This window comes from Bos javanicus, chromosome 19 (genome assembly GCF_032452875.1).
Source record: "Bos javanicus breed banteng chromosome 19, ARS-OSU_banteng_1.0, whole genome shotgun sequence".
Lineage (NCBI taxonomy): Eukaryota > Metazoa > Chordata > Mammalia > Artiodactyla > Bovidae > Bos > Bos javanicus.
Window position 1 is genome coordinate 9957933 of NC_083886.1, and position 23677 is coordinate 9981609.

Consider the following 23677-nt stretch of genomic DNA (forward strand, 5'->3'; position numbering starts at 1 on the left):
CACTTACTGAATAAGGACCTGATCATCTCTGTGCTCCAGTTTTCCTGATCTGTGAAATGGAAGTATTAATACTGACTTCATAGCATAGTTGTGTGATAAAATAATGTGAACAAAGCACCCCAGGAAAGTGACTGACACACAGTAAGCACTGATAAGCAGCTCTCAGCATCATCATTTCACATCGTGCCTGTCTTTTGCAAACCAAGTTCTCCTGTGTTTCCTGCAACCTCCCAACCTTCCAGCAGGTGCCTCAGGACACGAGAGAGGGGCTTCCCTGGCAGCTCGGTGGTAAAGAATCCGCCTGCCAATGCAGGAGACGTGCATTCAATCCCTGGTCTGAGAAGATCCCACGTGCCTTGGAGCAACTAAGTCCGGGTGCCACTCTACTGAGCCTGCGCTCTAGAGCCTGGGAGCCACAACTCCTGAGCCCAGCGTGCCACAACTGCTGAGGCCCGTGCACCCTAGAGCTCACGTTCTGCAATGTGAAGCCCATGCACTGCGACTAGAGAGTAGCTCCCGCTCACGGAAACTAGAGAAAACCCTGCATAACAGCAAAGACCCAGCACAGCCAGAAGTAAACACGTGAGCCCAGAGGGAGGCTGAGACCCCGCTGTGGTCATCAACAGCCTAGTTCTTCTGGGCACAGGACTCCCTAGTCCCGTGAGCTCCTCTCAAACTGGGACTGAGCCCCGAGGACAGCAAAGCATAAAAAGTGGGAGGGACTCTGGTTGGACCAAAGTCCAGATACTCAGGCTCATTTTTGCAGAAGATAAATCTGCAGGCACCACCTTGTGGACACCAAGAGCCCAGAACCCACAGATGAACAGAATGGAAAGGTAGATGGCTAGGGCAGTCACCTCGCCCAGCCTGACTCTTTCCTGGGTCTCTATATACTGTTCAGCCAGGAGGAACTCCTCATGGAGCAGGGCCTGGTAAGCTTTCTTTGCCTTTGTCAGCAAAGTGATGTCTCTGCTTTTTAATATCCTGTCTAGATTTGTCATAACTTTTCTTCCACAGAGCAAGTGTCTTTTAGTTTCCTCTTGGTTTGCTGAGGTCCAGGTTCAACTTCCCAGGTGGCACAGTGGTCAGGAATCCCTCTGCCAATGCAGGAGATGCGAGACGAGGGTTTGACGCCTGGGTCAAGGAGATCCCCTGGAGTAGGAAATGGCAACCCGCTCCAGTACTCTTGCCTGGAAAATTCCATGGACAGAGAAGCCTGGCTGGCTACAGTCCACAGAATCACAGAGTAGGACACAGCTGAGCACAGAAACTCCAGGTCTGTCTGGGGCATCAGTGGGTATGTCCATCTAGGAGACCACCTTCATCTACCTGGGCTGGGGGTAGGGCAGGGGTCTGAGCAGAATCTTTTCTTAGGGGAGGCAGGAGGGAGCTGTATTGTTTATCCAGAAGAAAGACCACTGAACTCCAACACAGCATTGGGGGAGACTTGGCCTGGGTGACTCGGAGCCCAGAATCGAGATATGTGTGGTTGAAGCCACAAGGAGGCCCACCGCTCAATACCAGGAAGAACTTTTTAACCTTGAGAATGGCTCTGTCTGAAAAGGGCACCAGATCCCTCCTTGGGCAATTAGCGCCCTGGCCCGGAAGGCAGTAGGGAGAAAGCCAGAGAGATTTGAATTAGAAGATCTCTTCGGGCACTTTGAAGTCTGAGATTGCACATTCCCGCAGCCCCAGGCGGCCGATACTCTGGCAGCTTTCTGTTTGTTTAGGGAGGTGATCAGCCGGAGCTTCTGCAACAGACTGTTGGCAAGCGGTTTACCTTCCCAGGCAGACAGGAAAGCGGGCAGCCCAGCAGGCGGGCGAGGCTGTGGTGCGACCGGGTGTCACCGGGCCCCTGGGAGGCCGCGCCCCGGGCCTGCGTGAGCTGCGGGTGCGCCAGGCCGGCGGCCCCGGGGCGCGGGGTGCCCGAGGGTGCTGGGGGTGCGGGGAGGAGAAGAGGGTCAGCCCAGGCGCCGTCAGGTCAGAGCACCAAGAGGACACCAAGTCTTTATTACACCAATTCCTACGAAACAGCTCCAGGAAAACAGCTCCTCCCACACGGAGGAGGAGAGACAGAACTAACAAAGTCACACACATGGAGTGGGGTTCCCCCTCTACTGTGCGGGGGCTGTGGGGGATTGGTGGGGAGCCGAAGGGCAACCGCACTTCCGCGGGACAGGGAGGCGGCCAGGGTCTCCCCAGGGCACTGCGTGGGGCGCGCCAGGCCCTTTTTATCTCAGGGTGACTTGTGGTCACCCAGCCCCAGCGGGCCTGGCGTCTCCTCTCAACGCCCCAACGCTGTGCAGCTGGGAGGGCTCCCCGCTCCAGCTGGGGCCTCTTGCCCGCCCAGGCTTCCCCAGGTCAGCGCACCCCCGTCTCCAGGCGGGGGGGCGGAGGGGGGCGGTGCCACAGAGGCGGGGCTGGCCGCCCCCCAGCGCTGGCAGTGGCTGGTGCTGGCTCAGGTCCGTAGGTCCCTTGTTCACCTGGCCATTCATCTTGTCACTCTTGGCAAGGGGCACCCAGCACGCCCTTGTGGCCCGGGGCTGCAGGCCGGCTGGCAGCCTCTTCTTCATGCCCCCCAGTCCCACACCTTCCCGGGGTTACCAAGGAACTGACTGCTGCCCACCCGGAGGCAGCAGAACTTCTAGTCCAGATGGGGGCTCAGCGCTGCTGGACAGGGGCTGCAGGATCCCATCCAGAAAAGGCTTTTTGTCTTCTGACTGAAGACCCCCCGCCCCCCGCTAGAATCCTCCAGCTCCAGGGTGGCCTGTCTCCGGATCCCTCTGAGGATCCTTGCCAGTCCCCAACGGAGGCAGCAAGGAGCCCATAAAGAGCAGGTGGCACATATGGCTCTGCAGGGCCCGTCACCCCTCAGACAGGGCTCCAGGGACAGTCCAGGGCTCTGTGCAGAGGAGGGGCACGGGCCAGCGCCCCTGGGGGAAGGCTGAAAGGCAAGAGGCCATGGGGATGAAGGGCCCCAGGTGCCCAGAGGGAGCTGGGATGAGGCGGGGGGTCAGGCCGTGTCTGTGGTCTCTCCTGCAGGACAGGAGGGAGGCAGGGGCTCCACCCTCAGGCCAAGAAGGCTCTGGTAGGATCATCCTCCCCTTTTGGGTATTCCCACCTTGCCTGCTTTCTGTTTTGTTGGGTTTTCTTTTTCTTTTTTTAACAGAAGACGGGTTAGCTCCTGTATTTCCATCCATTCCCCTTAGAACAGGCCGGTTACAGAGGCGCTGCGGTTGGCTGCTGCCTCCACCCTCCTCCCTTCCTGCAATCACAGCGGGCAACTCGGAAGTTCTGAGTCCCTTGGAAAGTGGCAGTGGCTGGGCTGGACTGTGGCCAGAGAATCACCGGGCCTCAGAACTCAAGCACCATCTGCCCGACGGCAGCTGGGATGCCTCTGCCGGTCGGATCGTCCCCGGCAAGGAGGAACTGCTGGTATCTGGAAGGAGAGAGGGATGGGAGAGGTCTTTTTCAACGGAGCCCCGTGGTCTTCCGTCATCACTAGTTCCTGGAGAGATTGTCTGGGGCAGAAGCTTCTAAAGACAGGGGCCCTCTCCTTCCCCCAGGGACTGTGTGTCAGCCTCGGAACTTGGGCTGGGGTCACATGCACCAATCCAAGGTCCTAGAAACATCCCAACATGCAAACCAGGGGGGCCTCCGGCCGCTAGAGGTGGAGTAGGGGTCTGAAACGCCTGGTGGATGTGAATCTTCTGTCTGTAGAGGGCTGAGAACCGTGCCAGCTGCCTGACCTCTTCTGTGACCAGACGCAGCGGGAACTCAGCAGAACTACACGGAACTACACCCAGGGCGCTTGTAGGGGTAGAAACAGCAAAATGGGGCTGGAACTTGGTGGGACCCCACACCAAGCCAAGGAGCCTTTACGAGGAAGAACCATTCAGAGAGCGAGGGAGAGACGGGACTCAAGAGGCGTCCTGGTGATGGCTGAGAGAGCAAGGGCAGGGAAGAGCCCACAGCGGTGGGCCAGGTGACGAGAGTCTGCAGGGTGGTGATGAGAGGGATAAAGAAGAGAAGTGGAGGGGGGACGTCAGGAGGAGGGGACCGTCTGGCTTCAGTGAGTGGACAGCCGAGTCCAGGAAGACTGTGGTGGGCACAGTGGGGGCTGTGGACAGATCTGGAGAACCAACACGGAGAGTCAGGCTTTGGAGCCAACCGCGCACGAGTGTTGCCATCAGAGGCTGGTGGCACGGCTGGGAGAGTAGGGCGTAGGGAGACTTTGAGGGGGGTCAAGGGCAGAGCTGCCAGGAGCACTGGGGGCCCAAAGGCACACAGAGAAGCAACAGCAGAGAGAAAGGGGGCCCAAGATTGCTGGGGCCGCAGGAGGCCGCGGGGAGACAATGGGCACAGCAGGCAGAAGACAGCACCAGCGGCGGATTGGTCAAAGGCCCCCGAGCAGGCGGGTGACCGTGAGTCAATCTGGGGGTTGAGGGGGTAGCCAACCCAGCGGGGCGAAGGAGGGTGCGGCTTCCCTGCAGGTTGGGTGGCTCGAAGCAACATGGGAAGCAGGGGGACATAGGCTTGTGGACGGAGCTAGAAAGGGAAAAGGTGGGCTACTCAGGAGAGAAATAAGTGATGAGCAAGCTCCTGACAGGGGGTGGCTCTGGGCCACGGGGAAGGACGCGGCAGTAACATTGTGTGGGAGGGGGTCCTTCCCCTGGCTGGGTTTTTTTTTCCCCAGCATTCCAGAGGACAGGGACGCGTGGCTGCAGTCACACGGGTGAGGAAAGCCTCAGAGCACAGTGGGGGTTGAAGGTGCCTTGATGGAGGGTGTAGTGGCGAGTCAACTGGACGTGAAGGCCAGAGGCCCAGGATGAGGACAGAGTGCCCGTCCTGTCCCTGGCTGCGTCCCCCACTCTCTGGGACCAGCACAGCAACCGGGGCAGGGTGGGCAGGCAGCCTCATGACAGGGGGAGGGGCTGGAGGAGGACCGGGTCCTGAGCTCTGGGGGAGGCGTCTGCAACCCCTGTCCCTCCCCAGGGATGGTCCTGGGGGCGGCCGGGGCATCCCCTGTTCTCCCCCGGGGGTGGTCCTGGGGGAGGCGTCAACATCCCCTGGTCCTCCCCGGGGATGGTCCTGGGGGAGGTGCTGGCATCCCCTGGTCCTCCCCTGGGGATGGTCCTGGGGGAGGCGTCAACATCCCCTGGTCCTCCCCCGGGGGTGGTCCTGGGGGAGGTGTCAGCATCCCCTGTCCCTCCCCGGGGATGGTCCTGGGGGCGGCCGGGGCATCCCCTGTTCTCCCCCGGGGGTGGTCCTGGGGGAGGTGTCAGCATCCCCTGGTCCTCCCCGGGGATGGTCCTGGGGGAGGCGTCAGCATCCCTTGTCCTCCCCGGGGATGGTCCTGGGGGAGGCGTCAGCATCCCCTGGTCCTCCCCCAGGGGTGGTCCTGGGGGTGGTGTCGGCATCCCCTGGTGCTGGGACACACGGGAAAAGAAGAAGAAAACCAGCCTGCAGGCCCAGGGCTCCCGCCAGAGACAGAGCTGCCTTGAGAGGGGCCATCTCCTCATCGCCTCCACCACTGAAGCCCAAGCTGGCATGCGGAGACGTGGTGTGGCTCCGGCCAGGGTGAAGCCAGAATCTCAGCTTTTCTCACGCTGTTCTTAGAATGCTCTGTGCGTCCTGGACTTTATTCTCAACCGTGCTGTCAACTACTCAAGGTCAAAGCTGGATTTTCTTTTCCTGTTCCTAGCATCTGGCACAGGCAGGTGTGATTATCTTTTGTCAAATGAATAAATAATGGAGAAAATGCAAACCACAAGCTTCCCTGTCACAACACCCAGGGGAAGAAGCCGGGCCCTGCAGCATCTAGGTGCCTGAGCCTGCCGCCCCCACCCTGCGGAGACAGCCAGGGCGTGCAGCTGGCAGTCCTGGGGAGAGTGGCCCCAGGCCTTACCTCCTACTGCCCTTCCTTGAGCGCCTCCTCCACCGTGGGCACCTCCTGTCGCCTCCCCCGGAAGTCTTCATCTGAAAAGCAGAGGAAAGGACCTCAGCCTCCCCTCTGCACAGCCTCGCTCAGGCACATCCCCCAGGCTGGGGAGGACGGCTGACCCTGCTCTCTGCGCTGCGGTGGCTGAAGCACATGCTGACCCCTGGGGACCTGGGGAGAGGCTACAGACGAGGGGTCAGGACCCCTGCCCGCTGGTCTGTCTTCATCTCTGAGCTCGGAGAACTCAAGGTCTTCCCTCAGTTTCCTCATCTATAAAATGAGATGGGGGACAGGGGACTGTCCCGATGACCTCCAAGGCCCTTCTAGCCCTTGTTTAGGATGTCTCCTGACCACCAAAGGGCCCTCCTTCTCTGGGGCACCAGAACCAGGGCCCAGCTGTGGGCCCAAGGAGGTCTGAGGCGGTATCTTCTGGCCCACAGGCCACTGGGAGGGCCTGAATGGAGGCAGAAAGGCCTCTGGGCCCCAACACCAAGACTGCCCGGAGCATGGTTCTCAAGGTGAGGTCCTTCCACGCAGTTGAGCTTGTCTGTCCCCTCACACCCAAGAGAATATTCCCCAGAAGCATCACCCGGCTCTTTGTGCTCCAGGTAAAGATCTAGGTGGAGATGTGGCTGGGCCCCCTTTCAGAAGTAAAAGGAAAGGAGAGGCAATGTGAACCACGTTCAGTTCAGTCGCTCAGTCATGTCCGACTCTGCAACCCCATGGACTGTAGCACGCCAGGCCTCCCTGTCCATCACCAACTCCCGGAGTTCCCCCAAACTCATGTCCATCGAGTCGGTGATGCCATCCAACCATCTCATCCTCTGTCATTCTCTTCTTCGCCTGCCTTCAATCTTTCCCAGCATCAGGGTCTTTTCCAATGAGTCTTCTCCAACACCACAGTTCAAAAGCATCAATTCTTCTGTGCTCAACTTTCTTTATAGTCCAATTCTCACATCCATAAATGACTACCACAGCTTTGACTAGATGGACCTTTGTTGGCAAAGTAATGTCTCTGCTTTTTAATATACTGTCTAGGTTGGTCATAGTTTTTCTTCCAAGGAGCAAGTGTCTTTTAGTTTCATGGCTACAATCACCATCTGCGGTGATTTTGGAGCCCAAAAAAAGAGTCTGTCACTGTTTCCACTGTTTCCCCATCTATTTGCCATGAAGTGATGGGACCGGATGCCATGATCTTAGTTTTCTGAATGTTGAGTTTTAAGCCAGCTTTTTCACTCTCCTCTTTCATCAGGAGGCTTTTTAGTTCTTCTTCGCTTTCTGCCATAAGGGTGGTGCCATCTGCATATCTGAGGTTATTGATATTTCTTCCGGAAATCTGGATTCCAGCTTGTGCTTCCTCCAGCCCAGCGTTTCTCATGATGTACTCTGCATATAAGTTAAATAAGCAGGGTGACAATATACAGCCTTGACGTACTCCTTTCCCAATTTGGAACCAGTCTGTTGTTCCATGTCCAGTTCTAACTGTTGCTTCTTGACCTGCAAAGAGGTTTCTCAGGAGGCAGGTCAGGTGGTCTGGTACTCCCATCTCTTGAAGAATTTTCCAGTTTGCTGTGATCCACACAGTCAAAGGCTTTGGTGTAGTCGATAAAGTGGGACCAAGTTGGGGGGACCGATTTCTTTGGGTCAGCTACCCACCAACCCTGATACGTGTCCCGTAGTTAGGAGCCCCTGCCCTAACAGGTTGGGTTCACCTGTGAAACACCCAGGCCCTACTCTTGGAGGACTACCCATCATGGCAACTCAAAGCTCTAGCCTCCCTGCCCTCTCTACCTTACCATAAGCATGGCCCTCCACATCATCCAGGAGATTGGCTGTTGATGCCGCAGCCCCCAGCCTGCCGGGCCGTTCAGGAAAACTGTCCCAGGGGTCGGTGGGCACTGCTTTGGGGCTCCCAGGCCTCCCCACTCCCTGGCCCTGGCCTTGGCCTTCTACCTCCCAGCCAGAGCTCAGGAGGCCTCCCTCATACCAGCCTTATCCCCTGACAATGCCCCAGTACCTCCCACAGGCTCCTTTTATGGAGGTCAACTGAGTAGCCAGGCCCTGACTCTCTCACCCGGCTCTCATCTCTGGGGACAACTTTCTTTCTGTTCTCCTTTGGCTGCTGTGGTGGCTCAGAGGGTAAGGAGTCTGCCTGCAATGCGGGAGACGTGGGTTCGACCCCTAGGGAAGATCCCCTGGAAAAGGAAATGGCAACCCACTCCAGTATCCTTGGGCTTCCCTGTTGGCTTAGCTGGTAAAGCATCTGCCTGCAATGCAGGAGACCTGGGTTCGATCCCTGGGTTGGGAAGATCCCCGGAGAAGGGAAGGGCTACCCACCCCAGTATTCTTGCCTGGGAAATCCCATGGACGGAGGAGCCTGGCGGGCTACAGTCTATGGGGTCACAAAGAGTCGCTCATGAATGAGCGATTTCACTTCTTCACTTCACTTAGCCGCTCAGCATCTAATATCCTGGGCCCTGTCTAATGAGCATGGGTGGGAATCTGGGTAAAATTGTGGAAGGCTGTATTTTTACTGGAGGAACTAAGAGTGAGAAGGCAGGACCAACATCTGTGAAATGAGAAGATGGGAAGGTCTGTGGAGCAATTCAACTTAAGAAATCAGGGAAAGGTTTGCTGATTTAGATGGAAGAACCAAGTTTTCTCCCAAGATGACCCCAGAGAAGAAGTTAAAAAGTGGTAGGACAACTTCTGAGCCCACAGCGGGTTGACACTGGCCTGCTCCCCATGCCAGGGGTGGGCGTGGGGGTGTCAAGAAATGACACCCAGAGATAAGGCTCCCCGTGGAGACGGCAGGGGCGCGGGAAGGCCCGTCCCACTCCTGGGGAGGGCGTGGCCCGAAGGAGCACAGCGCGGGGTTCCGTGCCCTCGGCATCCACCGGCACCGCTGCCCAGTGCCAGGCTGGACAAGGATACGACTGATGCTTCAGCAAGTGTTTCCTCTTTGACTTCCTCATCTTGGTCTTCTCCGAGAAGGCCCTGGCCAGCTCAAACAGCTTCCTCCGGGTGGCTGGGGACAAAGAGACCTGTAAGCCGGCAGTCCCCAGGACCTGGGCAGGCTGGTGGGGGAGTTACTGCAGGGGCAGCTCAGGCCACTGAGAGCACGAGCAGGGCCGGCCGCCTGCAGCGGAGATCTGGGTGCTCCTCCTGGCCCCGCTGGGACAGACAGCCATGCATCTGCACTTTCTCTCTGGCTACCTCCCCGTCTTCCCCCGTCCACCTCCAGAGCTGGCTCTGGGATGTCCATGACGAATCCGAGACTCTCTCTGAAATGGGGCCTGAGGGCATGGCAGCCTCATTCACGCATGGCTGTGTCTGTGGGGACAGAAGGGGATGTGAAGGCGTGCCCAGGCTGGCGGGACTCCACGGGAAGAGGCCACTGACCCAGCGGGCCTCCCACTCACAGAAAGTGGACCGAGCTTGGCTTCCCTACTCAGTTGGCCCTGGCCAAGCAGTAGCCTCAAAGCACACAGAATGTGAACTCTAAAGTGGGGTAGGGTGGGGTGGGGAGGTGGTCCCAGTACAATATTATTTTTCTGCAGACAGCTGGGTCAAGAGGATTTAAAACTTAATTTATATCCAGACTCAGCTGCACAGGGAAGTGAGGCAGGGAAGCGGAGGGAGCCAGTCAGTGATTAAAATGTCACTTTGGTTCACCAAGAATCAGCGGGCATTAACAATGCCAGGTGGCTCCCTCCCCTCCCAGGAAGCCACAGGCCTGTTTGGGAACAGCTGGGGAGGGGGCATGGGCCAGACTCACATTTTCCCATGTGTTTCAACTTGTCCCTGAATAAGGCATCTTCAGACACAGCGGGGCTGGCATCGCTGTTTCCTGGAAGGGGGAAGACATCGCTGAGGGCCAGCTGGAGAGGGACAATGCCCTGGTCGAGGCCCGAGGCGGTGGGTCAGGACTGTCTCCCCAGCACAGGGGCTCAGCCCCACCCTCCTCCCTAATCCAGAGGGAGCTTCAGGCAGGGAGTCACTCTAGGCTTCAACGAGCATTTGCTTCCTTCCTCATCCAAGTCTCACTTTCCCCTTTTCTGTAAAAACTATGTGTGGAGGGCTGGCTCCCAACTGTCTGCTCCTCTGACCGCTTTGTGTCCCGTGAAGGCTCTTTGGGAGCTTGAAATCAGCTGTGACTGGAGTGTTCACACCACGGAAGCTACCAGATGCTAGGCACCGGGGCCTCCCCCGCACCCCTACAGGCTGTTCAAAGTTCACGCGCACGTGGCCGGCCGGCCTGCATCCTGACGCGGTGTGAGAATTAACACGGCAGTGGAAGGAGGCTCAGGGCACACAGCAGGCCCCCGCCGTGGGGATGCCCTTCTCCCCTGGCCAGGGTCCACCTCTCCATGACTCCCCCAGACACGGAGCTTCTGACTCGTTAGGCCATCAGCAGGAACGAGAATGGGGCGAGTCCCTAAGTCAGAACCCAGCCGGCCAGCCGGAGTCTCTCGGATCACTCAGCACCCACCTGGGTCCCTCACGGCCCTCCTAAGGTCCCCACGCTAATCCCGAGTCACCTTGTCCACTAAGTCCCTGTGAGTCATTCTGATCCATCTCAGCCATCCCGGTGTCTATGGTTAATTCGGGATCAAGGACACGCGGCTGCCGTTAAACCCCCCACTGCATATCTGGTGGGGCCTAAGCTCCCAGCCTGTTGCTTATGAATCAGTTCCACGGGATTTTCTTTCTCCGGGCTGGGATCAACTGAGTTCCCCCTCCTTCTGCCCCCCTCCCCCACTCCACCACTCAATGCAAGATCTGTTTGGGGCAAAAGCTGCACATTCTTCCTCTGAGGCGGGAGGCCCATGTGTGCATGGTGGGCACCGGCTGACCAGGGCCACTGTACATACACACAGAATCCAGATGTTGAGAGTGGAACCGGGGCTCTCGAGGGGTTCCCAGCTCCAGCTCCACCCCCATCCGTGCAACCCAGTAGCCTGCCGTCCACCCTGGGCCCTCCTTCAGCCACTTGGGCAATTCCTGCTTCTCACCGTCTTGTATATGAAACTTTAAAATTTCTCTTCCTCCAATACTAAGGCAGGGCCTGGCCTGGGGGGAGATATTCCCCAGCTACCGAATGAATGAATGAACCTTCCCCAGATGGATCCTCCCTGTCCCCCAGCATGTGCTTGCTATAATTAACAAGTGTGTCCTCCGCTTTGCTGGTTTGGGCTCCCTGTTTCTTAGAGGCATCTCCTGCACTCCCCACAAGACCATAAGCTCCCCCAGGGCAGTGCCTGGGTCTCTGAGTCCCTTGCCACCCCCGGCACCCGATGGGACATTATGTGGTGTGCTGTGTCCCATTCTTGCCCAGGCTCCAAGCGCCTCTAAGGAGTGGAGCCAGTCTGCAGGCAGGCCCCAGGTGAGGGCTCCAGCAGCCGCCGGGTTGGCAGGAACCAGGGCTGCCGAGTGGAGGGCCCGGCTCACCCCTCAGGGCGTATGCTGATAGGGCAGAACCATCCTCTGCAGCCTGTTCCCCACCCTCTCTCCAAACTCCAAATATGCAGACACCCCTGGGCTGTGAGCCCCCTACACCCTCCAGGCCTCTCTCTCTCTCTCTCTCAGGCAAGGGAAGGTTACCTGGGACAGGAGAGGGAAAGTCAAAGTCATTTCCCACGGCCACGCTGCTGGATGTAGATTTCTGGGACTCGTATTTCAGTCGATCTGGAAAAGGTCCACAGTCTGGTCAGGGGAGCTAGCTCCCACCCGGGGCCACCTGAGCTGAGAGGTGGTTGGAGGCCAAACCCTGAGAATCACCCCCCGCCACAACACACACACACACACACACACATGTGCACACGTGACACCTATGGGTTCTCAAAGAACCAGAACTCTCAAAGACACAGAAAGCACTGCCCTGACAACTGCCTGGAATGTCAGAGTGTCAAAATCAAGAGGCCCGTGAGAAACTGGATCGTCCAGCCCTTCATCTAAAAGGAAAGGCCTGGAGACTCCCACCAGCATCTTTACTGCGGAGCTGGGGCCAGCCTTCGGCTCCTGTCCCAGGCCAGACGTTCCCCTGCACACCATGCTTCTGACCAAAACACACTGCTAGTCACACACACCTGTACGCACAACACCCCTCTCCCACAGGCCCCTCGCTGTATGCCACCCCCTTCCCACTCTAAAGGGGGAAGGCAGCCAGGCTCGGGGGAGTAGGATCCTTGGCCCAGAGACAACCCCAACATACGCAAACCCTCCAGAGGCCCTGCTCTAATGTCCTTTGCTCAGGGAGGAATGCACCCTGGCACCCACCTACACAGTCCCTCTACTGCTGGAGCTCCAGTCACACAGGGCAGACACCAGCGCCTGGCACAGAGCAGAAATGTGGGGGGGACAAGGAGGGGCAGAGCCCAGAGGGCGCCCCGCTCTCCCGCTAAGTCCTGGTGACTCCGGTCCCTGTGAGCAGAACTCTGCTTCCTACGTGGCACTAATGATAAAGAACCTGCCTGCCAGTACAGGGAACGTGAGAGACGCAGGTTCCATCCCTGGGTCGGGGAGATCTCCTGGAGGAGGGCATGGCAACTCACTCCAGTATGAATCCCATGGACAGAGGAGCCTGGCGGGCTACAGTCCATGTGGTTGCAAAGAGCACGACCTGACTGAGTGACTAACACTTTCACACTTTCACCTGGACAACTCAGACCTCCAGCTCAGAGCCCCAGGCTAAAGCCGACATGGCCCTGCCTTAGCCCCAGCGCGGCTGCAGCACCCCCCCAGGGCACCACCTCTCTCCAGGGCGAGCAGGAAGTCGCGGTTGCGCTGCAGCTCCTTCATGAACTCCTCGTTCTGCAAGAAGAGCGCAATCCTCTCGTCCTCCAGGTACTGCTTCCAGCGGCTCTCCTGGTCCCGGGGCTCAGGCCCTGCCGCGGGGGGCAGGCTTCCCTCCGTGCTCGCGAGCTTGGAGCCCCTGGAGGTGGCCTGAGGAAGGCAGCAAGCATGTGGACCGCCTACTCACAAGGGCGCGCGCTGCGCCAACACCCATGCACACCGAGGGTACACGTGTCCTTCCCAGGATGCTGCGGCCACGCCCTGTGGCCAGGACCTCCTCTACCCAGATCGAGTTGTTAGCCGAGACTCAACAGACCAGAGCCCTCTGTGCTGAGGAAGCATCAGGGGCTTAAGAACTACCCCCCACCTCCCCAGCTTGGCACCTTGGACCTTCCCACCAAAACCTTTGTCAAAACCTGAATAGTCCTGAAGAGTGATCTTCAAATAGCTCAGGGTCCCCATACTCATACTTTGCTTGTCCTGGCCATCTCAGAGGAGACTGCTTGCAAGGGCCAACGTCTGGGGAGAAGCACCCTGGCCCTTTCCCCGGGGAAGGAAGGAAGGAAGGTGCTCTGCCTTTCTGCCACTGAATGATTCCCCACCCCTGCCCCTGCCCACCTCCTGCCAGCCTAGGGTGATGCCAGTCGTCAAAGAGCATCCTCAGGGCGGTCCCCTTCCGTTCAGGAAGGGGAAAGCTTACAGGCCCCGATGGGGAAGGAGGCTTTTGGTTCAGCCTTCTTTCCCTACCACCCCAGGGCTTAAACGTCAGGGAGGGTCAGTGACTGGCGCTAACACAGAGATGCTGCACAGGCTGGGAGCGGGGGGACCCCTGTTACCTGTATGCTGTCCAGCTGCTGGGGCAGGATGCGGAGAAAGTCTTCGGGGAGGTTTCCCAACAGTGGGGGGTTCCAGTTTCGGTAACGCCTCTGGCTAGAAGGGGGTGCAGAGCCCGGCACGTCGATGCTGGAGGGCGACAAGTGAGGATGAGGAGGGAACAGTCAGGCCCACACACAGGTGTCCCAGCCCATCACCCCGGGATCCTGCTCAGAATGGCACCCATGCGCCCAAGCTTCCAGCTGCCTCCAGCACAGAGGCCCAGCCCTCTAGCTCCCCTCTCAGCCAGGCCTTGGCTGACCCCTCGCCTCTGGGCCTGGACGCCACTGTGCCACACACTCACTGCTTCCAGCCACCCAGTGTCTGCAAGGTCTCTGGGCCTAGGGGCTTCCCCGGCAGTCCAGGGGCTACGACTTCACCTTCCAATGCAAGGGTGCAGGTTCGATCCCTAGTCAGGGAGGTAAGATGCCACATGTATCTTGGCCAAACAAACAAACAAAAGGTCTTTGGGCCTAGAGAGGTCTGCGTTTGCAGAGCTCATGTTGGGTGTTGTGGATCTGGACACGGATGCACGGGTCACAGCCCTTCAGCCTTCTGTCTCTAGCATCCAGGATAATACGAGCTCCTGGGTGCTGAGTGACAGGTGTGTTCCAGGGAACAGACACCCAGGGCGGCTGACAGCCCAGCCCTCCCCAATGTCGGTTTGCTGGGATCGGGAGACATGGGGACACCAGGGTCCCTAGAGGGCAAGCAGACCCAGGCTCCAGACCTGGTGGGTGGTGCCAGGGAGACCATATCCCCTGTGGGGCTTTCCCCTCATCTGCAAACCGCTGCCGCCCTGCCCAGGTGTATGGGAGCCCCTCACGAGGCTGCCTTGAACGGCAAGCTGGAAAGGCACGTGGAGGGTGGGACCGGCAGGGGCTGCTCTCCTGGCCGCAGGCAGAGGCCACAGCGGGAGGGGGAATAGGAAGGGGGCCGTGGGCACGTGCCCGCACTGACCCCCGGCCTCCCGCCCCGCCTTCCCGGCCCGAGGGCGGCCTGGGGCCGGGCCAGGAGCTCCCCACAGCTCCCCGGCGGCCTGCAGCGTGGCAACCGCAGAACACGTGTTCTGCTGAATCAGGGAAATGACACACAGCGACGGCAGGCCAGGGCCGGGGGCGGTGGGGGCCGCTCTCGTGGGGCCGGCTTTGATTTGGTCTCCAGCTCCAGGAATCCCGCCCGCCCACTCACTGGAGGGGAGCTTTTCCGGGCTGCCACTGACGATGGAAATAACTTCCTTTCCTTTTCTATTTTGGGCGGGTGGCCTGGCGGCCCAGGGGGAAGGGCGGGGGTGGCAGCAGACAGGATAACAAGCTGCTAAGTGCGTGGTGGGAGCGCAGCTCCAGACGGCAGCCAGGGAACCCTGGGCCCCTCTCGCCGTTCCAGGGGGCGGGCGGGGGGGCGGCCTGCATCACAGCCCGGGACTCCGAATCCCGGGCACATTTTCTGCTCCATCACTCCTCTGCCTCCCGACAGAGTTGGCAAATTCATTTTGCTCCAAGGGCCAGACCATCCCCCACCCCCCACTCCAGCACCCTGGAGCAATCGCCTCCAGCCTCACCACCCTTCCTGTGGCTTTAGGGTCCTCACTGGGCCATGGGTGCCCACCCCAACTCAACCACACCCAGAGTTACCCAGGAAAGCCCTGGAGAGCGCCCCAGAGTTGCAGCTGGCTCCCTGTAAACGTTTGTTACTGAGTACCCAAGTGGGGAGGGGGACAAGGAGCTGGAGGCTGAGGGTCCCTGGATGCTGGGCCCATGGTCCTGAAGGAGGGGCCGGGCCGAGCCCCCTGCCCTGGCTCGGGCTGAAATGAGGTCAGCCCACAGCTGCAAGAACCAGGGGGGGCCCTGAGCACAGGCGGCCCAGGCAACTCCATTGTGGTCAGAAAGGAATGTCAGAAATGAGCTGAGAGGCAAATGAAAACTTCCAAGGCTGTAATTTCAACAGAAGAACAGCAGGTGGCCTGTGAGGAGGGTGCTGGGGCTTCAGAGCTAGTCTCATTCAGGAGAAAGAGGCAAGGACAGGCTGCGGGAAGGAAAGGAGAGGGAAGGCTGGGAAGGCTCTTCTGGCCCAGAGTTTCTGCCTCTGCACGCAGAACTAGAACTCCAAGTGCCAACAGACTCAGACCCCCAGGCTTACCCAAAGAATATCAGAGCCCAGAAGGATTTCAGCGACAAGCCTTCCAAGCAAGATTTCTGGTAAAGGCAAGGAGGCCCAGATGGGGTCAGGCCTGTCACCAGGCACACAGATCATCCTGGTGAAACCTGGGCCCAGGGATCCCAGCATTCCCTGCCTCTCTGCACCCCAGCAGCTCCCAAACCCTGCTCCACCTTTGGTCTCAAAGGCAGTCCAGTGCCTGGAGGTGGCAGAAAGGAGCCAGGCCATTCCTGACCCCCCACCCTCCCCCAACTCAACTCTGATTGCCCCCAGCAGCCAGAAAGAGATGCTTAAAACACTAACATGATCCTGCCACCCTCGTGCTTGAACCCCTGGGTGCAGGATAAGGTCAGAGCTCCTTGGAGGACCCACGAGGGCTTCCTCTGTCTGCCGGCCTCTCAGACTCACCAGGCCTTTTCACACTTCCTGGAGTTCTCTCGGATGGCCCCCCACCCCCGCCCCGTCTCCTGCCTCCAGGCCTTGCTTTGCATGGGCTGTTGCCTTTGCCTGGAATGCCCGCCTGTCCTCCGCTTCGGCAGATTACAGCTTGGACCTCAGCTCCTCTAGGCTGCCTTCCCTGCACCCTGCCCTGTGTCTATACCTGCCCCCAGACTCTGATCTCCTTGGGAGGTCAGGGTAGCAGGGTCCTCGTTTCTGTATCACACACGGTTCAGCACCTGTCTGCTTCAGGTGGCTCCTAAATACTAGAAATGTACATCTCGGATGGAGAGACTGCATGAGGCCCTGGGGGTAGGGGTGGGGGGTGGAAATCTGGGCCATCTGGGCCTAGCAGGGCCAGCCCAGAGCAAAGCGGCAGGTGTTCAGAGGTGGGGCCTGCCTCTTCTGAACACCAGCCTCTGGGAGCAGCCTTAACCCTGGTCTCGGTGTTCACCGTCAGAGCTGACTTCAAAGGCCCGCTGTGCAGCTGGGGGGGGACGTCTGCTGACACGTCTGGTTCATACCTGGGCCTGTGCTAAGTCCCCCAGCACAGCATCTCATTCAACCCTCACCAGAGTGCCGAGACGGGGATGAGTGTTCCCACTTCACAGATGAGGCAAATGGAGCCCAGAGAGGGTAGGCAGTGAGCCAAAGGCACCTCAAGAATCAGAAGTTAGACGGCTGAGGGAGGGGGAGGTGGGGGAACACGGCCTCTGTCTGACTCCACAACTCATAGGCTCTCTTTCCTGGATCCACCCCCAGCCCAGCAAAAGCCTTCCTTTCCAGATCAGGCCCCTGAACCTCAGGCAAGGGCAGTAGCTCGTCCACAGTCACGGGGTGTGAGTGAGGCTTCCGGAGCCTTGGTCTAGTGTGGAGGTCTCTTCGTCCCCACCGGGGCTCCTATCATGAGGCTGCATGGCCTCTGCCCTCTTCCACCCACGATACCGGGGGAGGGGGAGAAGGATGCAGCTGGGATATCCATGCCCAGTTTACAGTGGGATACTGTCCCTGATGGGCTAAGTTTTGCCTTCTGAAAAATAGGTAGAACTATTCTGCCTAATAGAAACTGAACTTTTTTTTTTTTTTTTTGCAAAACCATCTTGGAATATTAAAAAAATGTCAAAGGAAAATCATTTAGCCCTGGGCATCGTGACCCATCCTGGGCTGCAAGTCCTACGAAGATTTCACCCAGACTATCCACTTATGCCTCCCTCATTACAGCCTCAGCTCTGCTTCTGTCCCTGACTTCAAACAATACTCCCCACCCCAACAACTTCACAGGCCACTATCCGCTCCCTGAGCTACAATCACAGAGGTTTTTCTCATTAGGGGATGACAGGACACAACCGAGGATGGCATTCATTGGCTCTGGAGTCAGAATGACCTGGGTTCAGGTTCGAGCTCTGTGGTCTTAGGGAAGTTACGAAACCTCTCTGGGGCTCAGTCTTCTCATCTATAAAATGGGGATGACGCCAGTGCCTGCCTCACAGCTGTTAGATGGTTTGAATGCCATCATATAGGTAAAGAACCTTGCCATTTTCTGGCATTTGAAGGGTGCTTAATAATGGCAGTTGTTATTGTTAGCTATGCCTGGATGATCACAAAGTTTTCCACCACTACTGCCTAGGACTCCCAAGATCCCCAGAAGGCCAGACCAGTCCCCAAGGACTGTCCCATCAGTCCCCCCACCCCTCCCCATCCCAGGCCTCAGTCATTCTCAGGACGAGCAGCTCCAGGACAAAGAGAAGCCTGGGCTCCAACAGCCACCTCAAACGCTTGTTGTTGCTATTTAGTCGCTAACTCATATCCAACTCTGCAACCCCATGGGCTGTAGCCCACCAGGCTCCTCTGTCCATGGGGTTTTCCAGGCAAGAATACTGCAGTGCGTTGCCATTTCCTTCTCCAGGGCATCTTCCCGACCCAGGGATCGAACCCGAGTCTTCTGCATTGGCAGGCGGATTCTTTACCACCTGAGCCACCAGGGAAAGTGTGTTAGTCGGTCAGTCGTGTCCGACTCTTTGTGACCCCATGGACTGTAGGCTGCCAGGCTCCTCTGTCCGTGGGATTTCCCAGGCAAGGATACCGGAAGCCCCACCTCAAATGCAGAGCCCAGAAAAACAAGCACTTCAGAGACCAGCTTCATGTTAAACTTCTAAATTACAGAGTCCCTGACCTGGGAAAAGTCTCCAGGTACCTAGCAGTCTACTGTTCTGCTTCTGCTTATCAAATTACCCTAGAAAAAGAGACTTACTTGCTCATCCCCACAATCTCCCTAGAACCCCAAATCATTGATTACTGACGACTGTCTGGGAGTGAGCGCTGTGTTGCAGAGGATTCTGAGGTTCCGGCTTACCTGAGCCGGCAAGAGCATGGTGATCGGTTAGTGATGTCTGCCATGGGCACAGGAGGGGAAGCGTCAGTACACCTCCAGCTGTCTGTCATCCCCACTCTGCGCCTCCCTCGACTACAGACTCCCAGAAAGTGAAGGCTGAGCCTTGTTTAACCCCGTGTCCTGCCAGATGTTCAGCACAGCCCCAGCCCAGAGTAGGAATGCAGTGGCTGTCTGTTCTTAGACTCCTTAGAGCTTGAAAATTCTCCTTGGGTTCTAGCTAAAGTGTGTTTTGCTGCAGTAGAAGCCTGTTCTGGGTGGAATACGGAGAGAACCAGCCAAGGTGCCCTCTGGGCTTGTTATACTCAATCCCAACCCTGATCTTCCTCCCCCTTGCCCTGCACTCTCGGGGGAGATTCTTACCGGGGAGGTGGAGTTGGGGGAGCCAGGGGGTAAGGCCTGTCCAACACGTGCATGTGGTAGGCAGGTGGGGAGTACACAGGCGGGGGCTCCTCGTCAGAGCTATCGGGTTCCAAGGTCCTCTCCAAAACCTGCATCAGAGACAACAAAGAAAGAAATATTAACACCCCTTCCTTGAACTGAAATAACATGTAGACAAAAAATCAAGTGTGGGCGAGGATGTGTAGTCAGGGAACTCCACTACTGCTGGTGGGGGTGGAAAGTGATACAACTACTGCTCTGCAAAACTGTCTGGCTTCCTGCACTGGCACTCAGCACATGGGCTACCTCGGAGCCCACGATTCCAACACACACAGCAGACGCGAATGCACACGTCCCCGGAGGAATGCTCAGAGCCATCCAAGAAAGGTTCAAAACCAGGCAAAACAACTTCACAGGGATGGCAGGTGGAGCAGTGTGACCTCTGGGGATGGGGAGGCTGAGAGGGGGCATGAGAGGGATTCCAGGCTCTGCTGATGCTTCTTGACCCGGGTGCTGATGAACCTTCACTGCCCACTTGTGCCTTGTGAAAATGCTTCTGTTCATGTGTTACTTTTAGTAAATAGCTTTAACATCATTCCTATCTTCTCTCAAAGAATTTCCACATCGATTAACTCACCTTAAGCTCAAACAACTTGGCAAAGTAGGTTATGGATCACCCCCATTTTACAGATGAGGAAACTGAGGCACAGGCTGACTGATGAACACGGCAAAAGCTACACACTGTTTCTAGAACTGAGTCTCTAACTTGGATGTGGTGTCTACAGCAGGAGTCTCTCCTTCAAACACAACGCTGGCATGCCCAGGTTGGATTCTCAGGGCAGAGAACAGCAAAGTGAGGGCCTAGGCCCTTCCTCATGGACTCCTCTCCTCATCCAGGAGCCAGAGGAAGGGGGCAAGTGAGGCCAAAGGCTGGGCAAAGGCCAGGCTTCCTGCTGCATGGGCTGATCTGAACCCTTCCCCAGCGCAGTCTGGAGCAGCAGGAAGCCACCAACCTAGAGAGCCCAGGTCACACAGTCCCCACCCGAGCCCTTCCCCAGCTCTGTGCCCATCTCACCTCCGAGACCAAAGGACACACAAAGGGCTCGGAGGCTGTCAACTGGCCCGAAATCTGAATCCCAAGTGAGTCTGCAGAAGTCACCACTAAGACGCCTCTGCACGTCCCTGCCCACGCCCAGCCACTCTCGGGCACCCAGTCTCAACAGGGACACCACGGCAGGTGGGAGGGTGGGTGAGCGAGCATGCATGCACACATACACACACTGCCTCATGTTTCAGAAGGCATCTGTGCTCACCACTGTACCACCATCGCACACACACTGCCACACTTTGTACACACCCAGCCAGCCTGACCCAAGGAGGCCTCCTGCTCTGGAATGCACTAACGTTCTTTCCTTTGAGGTGGAAAGTATTTAAACAGATGCTTTTGCAGGAAAAAAAAAAAAAAAAGACGGTAGCTGCCTTTCGGGCCACTACTCTCCTTACCCCGAATTTCCACAAGAAAATGACAGCGAGCGAGAGCGATCACCCTAAGATCCAGTCATGGTCCCTGGCACACCCCGAATCTAAGGGACAGAGTTCCAACCTGGGCCCGCAGTCCAAGCCCATGGCCGCCCCTCGGCAGCCAGCGTGGCCCCACTGAAGCCGCTTTGAGTCAGACAGGTGAGGAGAGGCGAGTTCTGAAGGAGCTGTTCCCAGAGGGAGGCTGCTGGGGGTCCCTCTGACTGAGGCCCGCAGCAGTTGCCCCTCAGGCCTCCGCAGCCCGCCGCACAGGAGGGGGCGGTGAGGTCTTTCTCCTCAGCCGCTCCTGCTCCTTAGCGCGGCCTCCAGGGGCTCCAAGAACCAGACGCCCATCAGAGGCTCCTGGAGCAGGATGAAGCAAGAAGGCAGACAGAAGGCCAGGCACACTCCGGAAAGGCTGGGCCCCAGTCTTCGGGGAAAAGTTACCCCAGTCGTGCTTCTGGCCTCCCCCTTCCCCCGCAACCCCACGAGAGCCACAGTGAGGCTGTCCTTCTGGCTCTAAAGGTGCTGAAGTTTCTGGTTCTACGGCCTCCCAGCTTAGCCCCGTGTGGGTGATGGATGCCTGCCAGGTGCTCTGGGGGCCAAGGTCCAGGCCATTTATCTGACGGGAGACATTTCTCTGTGGCGAGGATACCCCCAGGCCAGCCCACCATTCATCAGCCTCCAGGGAGGGGGCTTTTTCCAGTCAGCAGTTATTGTCAGCCCAGCTGCTGCTCATAAATTTTCCGCAGCACTTTCCGCTGGCTCAGGAACTGCCTGCCGACGGGCCCACGCAGAGCTCCAAAGATGAGGGCTGGGGAAACAGCCAAGGGGGCTGCTGAGAAGGGGCTCCATCTGGAAAGCCAGATACTTAGAAAAACAGAAGCACCCACAGCGCAGGCCATCGAGGGCATCAGGGGAGTTTTACAGAGGGTCACGGGGCTGTGGGTGCCGTGAACAAGAGGGGAAACACGATCCTGCCAGACCGTCAGGACAAATGAGACTGTGGAAGGGGTCAGTGTTTGCAGAGAACTTTCCTTCCAGCTCACAACGAGGTATCTGCAGATGCACACACACACACCTCCTCTTGGCTAAGAGCATCCATTGGCTGATCCAAGCAGAGCCAAGGTATGCTCTCCCAGGAAAAGAGACTAAAGAAAGCTGTGCCAAGACAGCAGCGACATCAAGTCATTCAATAAACACTCCTCAAGCGCCTCTCTGTACAGTGACTGTCCTGGGCGCTGCGGGTGACAGAGGGATGAGCCAGATGTCACTGCCCAGAGCTTCTCCTCCGCCCAGGCAGCACCACGATAGGAGGAAGAGCGAGGTGGCTTTGCCAGGCAGGATGACCCTGATTAATGGAGAATGGCCACATGTAGGGCTGTGTTCAGAAGGCCCCTGGGCCACACCAGGGTCTAGGTTTCCCACTGTAAGCGGGGCAATAACCATGCAACCTCATGAAGTGTGTGCAGACTTAAAGCAATGATACGTCTAAAGCATACAGGATGCTGCCTGGCCCAGGCTGGGACTCAGCGAAGAGCAGAGCTGAATCCAATCAGCTGGGTTGTTCCATCTTGGAACGGACCGTTCTTGGAACCATGGCTATACGTGCCAGGTGCCTCTGCAGGCAGTGACCCTCTGCTGAAAGGCTCTGGGTGCCCCTTCTGGGCCCAGGACTGCAGGTCCTACCAAGGGTGGGAGGCCAGATGTGAACTCTTGGAGGGGTCACGGAGGCCTGGCCACACCCAGCAGGTGGGCCAAGGCGGTGGGTGGGTCCCTTCTCCCCCAGCCACCTCCCTGGAGAAAGGAAACAACTGCCTAAGCATCCCTCATGCCTCCGTCAAAGGAACTGAACTCGCAAGTCTGACGGGTCACCTGTCTCCCGTGGTTCCCACTGCTCTAGAACATTCTCCCTTCTTTCTCAGCCGCAAGGCCTCCTGCTCTCTGCTCACTCGAGGAACCCGACAGAGGTCCTGCTGCCAGCTGCTAAGGACTCCTGCTCTATCCCGCCTCTGCACAAGCTGTTCCTTCTGCACACCTTTCCCTCTTCTTTACCCTTCCTCTGGGCAGCCATTTCTTCCTCTCTGCTGCTTCCGTTCTCCCCATTTGAGCTCTCACTCCTGTGGCTTGCCACTGCCAGACACCAGCCTCTAGTTCCCCCGGGGACTGTGAACTCTGATGAGGGCAGAAACTCTGCACCGGCCTAAGTGGATGCCCCAAGACTCCAAACATACAGACCAGACAGCACCAGCCTGGAGAGGGGATTTGGTCTTTTGGGGTGGGACCCACGTGTCTACATTTTTAACAAGCTCCTTGACTCTGATGACCCCTGACCCAGGGGCTAGCAAGTGCCTGGCACAGCCCTGAGAAGGTGCTCAGTGTTTGCTAAGCGACTGCCTGATTTTTGCTAGGAAACCAAGGCCACTGGGCTGACTTAGGTGCCAGTTTCCCCAGGTGGAACCCAGACAGGAGCATAACTCAAGTTCTCTAAGAGGTTCAAACTAGTTGCTGCAGCTCCTGCTGAAGGATCAATCGGGGCCGCGCCCCTACCTCTGGGGGTATGCTGTCCTCCGAGTCAGAGCTGTCCTCGTAGACGCCGCCCCCGCCCGCCTCCAGGTTCATCTGCAGCAGCTGGTCGATGGTGGCGTCCACAGCGCCGCTGTTGGCGCGCAACACGCACTCGATGATGTCGTAGTCCATGTTGGGGAACATGGTCGTGAAGTCGTCCATGGCCTGGTTGAACTCGAGGCGGCGCACCTGGCGGGCTGGCCGGCTGTTGTTGAGCTCCTGTGAGGCGGCCGCGCCGGCCCCGGCCCCGCGAGCGCCGGCCGCGCCCCCGCCGCCACTGCTCCGGCGGAACAGGCTGGTCATCTTGCCGAGTCGCTGGGGGAGAATGTTTCCCGCCGGCGCCGAGCCCCTTCCCCCGGGTCCCTGCGCCGTGGCTGCTCGGAAGCTCAGGCCCGCGCCGGGCGGGGTCCCCGGGTCAGAAGACTGGGGCGCGGCATCCGTAGGGGGCTGGCGGCTGGGTCATCCACAGCCGGGGAGCATCCTGGGGCTGGCTCCAAGGACCATCCCACCTGAAACGGAGGGACACAGAGTCAGCGGGAACGCAACCCACTCCAGCTCGGGGTGGTAAACAAGGAGGTTAGGGCGATTCCCCACCCCAGGGCCACGCCCTCGGGAGA

The 23677-nt window shown here is 58.2% G+C and overlaps 2 protein-coding genes across 6 annotated transcripts in view; both read right to left on the reverse strand.

The window, feature by feature from the left end:
• Nucleotides 1-1981: 1981 nt before the first annotated feature.
• On the reverse strand, nt 1982-23452 carry CUEDC1 (CUE domain containing 1). Of its 3 annotated transcripts, XM_061390060.1 has the most exons (10): nt 23043-23452; nt 18957-19084; nt 13573-13699; nt 12694-12886; nt 11546-11629; nt 9720-9791; nt 8876-8969; nt 7738-7796; nt 5909-5979; nt 1982-3439 (listed from the first exon to the last, which is right to left on the reverse strand). In XM_061390060.1, the coding sequence occupies exons 1-9, from the start codon at nt 23361-23363 to the stop codon at nt 5912-5914; spliced, it is 1146 nt and encodes a 381-aa protein (XP_061246044.1). In that variant the 5' UTR covers nt 23364-23452; the 3' UTR covers nt 1982-3439; nt 5909-5911. The 3 variants fall into 3 exon arrangements, with proteins under 3 accessions (XP_061246044.1, XP_061246046.1, XP_061246045.1); XM_061390062.1 differs by lacking the exons at nt 7738-7796; nt 8876-8969; XM_061390061.1 differs by lacking the exons at nt 1982-3439; nt 5909-5979; nt 7738-7796 and adding an exon at nt 7155-7510.
• LOC133231669 (uncharacterized) overlaps nt 23447-23677 on the reverse strand; it is a 69098-nt gene continuing 68867 nt past the window's right edge. The window contains exon 4 of one of the 3 annotated variants that reach the window (XM_061390063.1): nt 23447-23569. In XM_061390063.1, coding sequence (XP_061246047.1) covers nt 23447-23569 — 123 coding nt within the window. The remainder of the gene's footprint in view (nt 23570-23677) is intronic. The other 2 variants (XR_009731193.1, XR_009731192.1) reach the window with 2 other exon arrangements.

Coding starts and splice junctions, on each gene's coding strand:
- CUEDC1 (XM_061390060.1), bottom strand. CDS start 23,363: ATGACCAGCCTGTTCCGCCGGAGCAGTGGCGGCGGGGGCGCGGCCGGC. Junction 19,085..23,042: donor AGGACAGCATACCCCCAGAG/GTAGGGGCGCGG, acceptor TCTCTGATGCAG/GTTTTGGAGAGGACCTTGGA. Junction 11,630..12,693: donor CCTGCTCGCCCTGGAGAGAG/GTGGTGCCCTGG, acceptor GACCTTTTCCAG/ATCGACTGAAATACGAGTCC.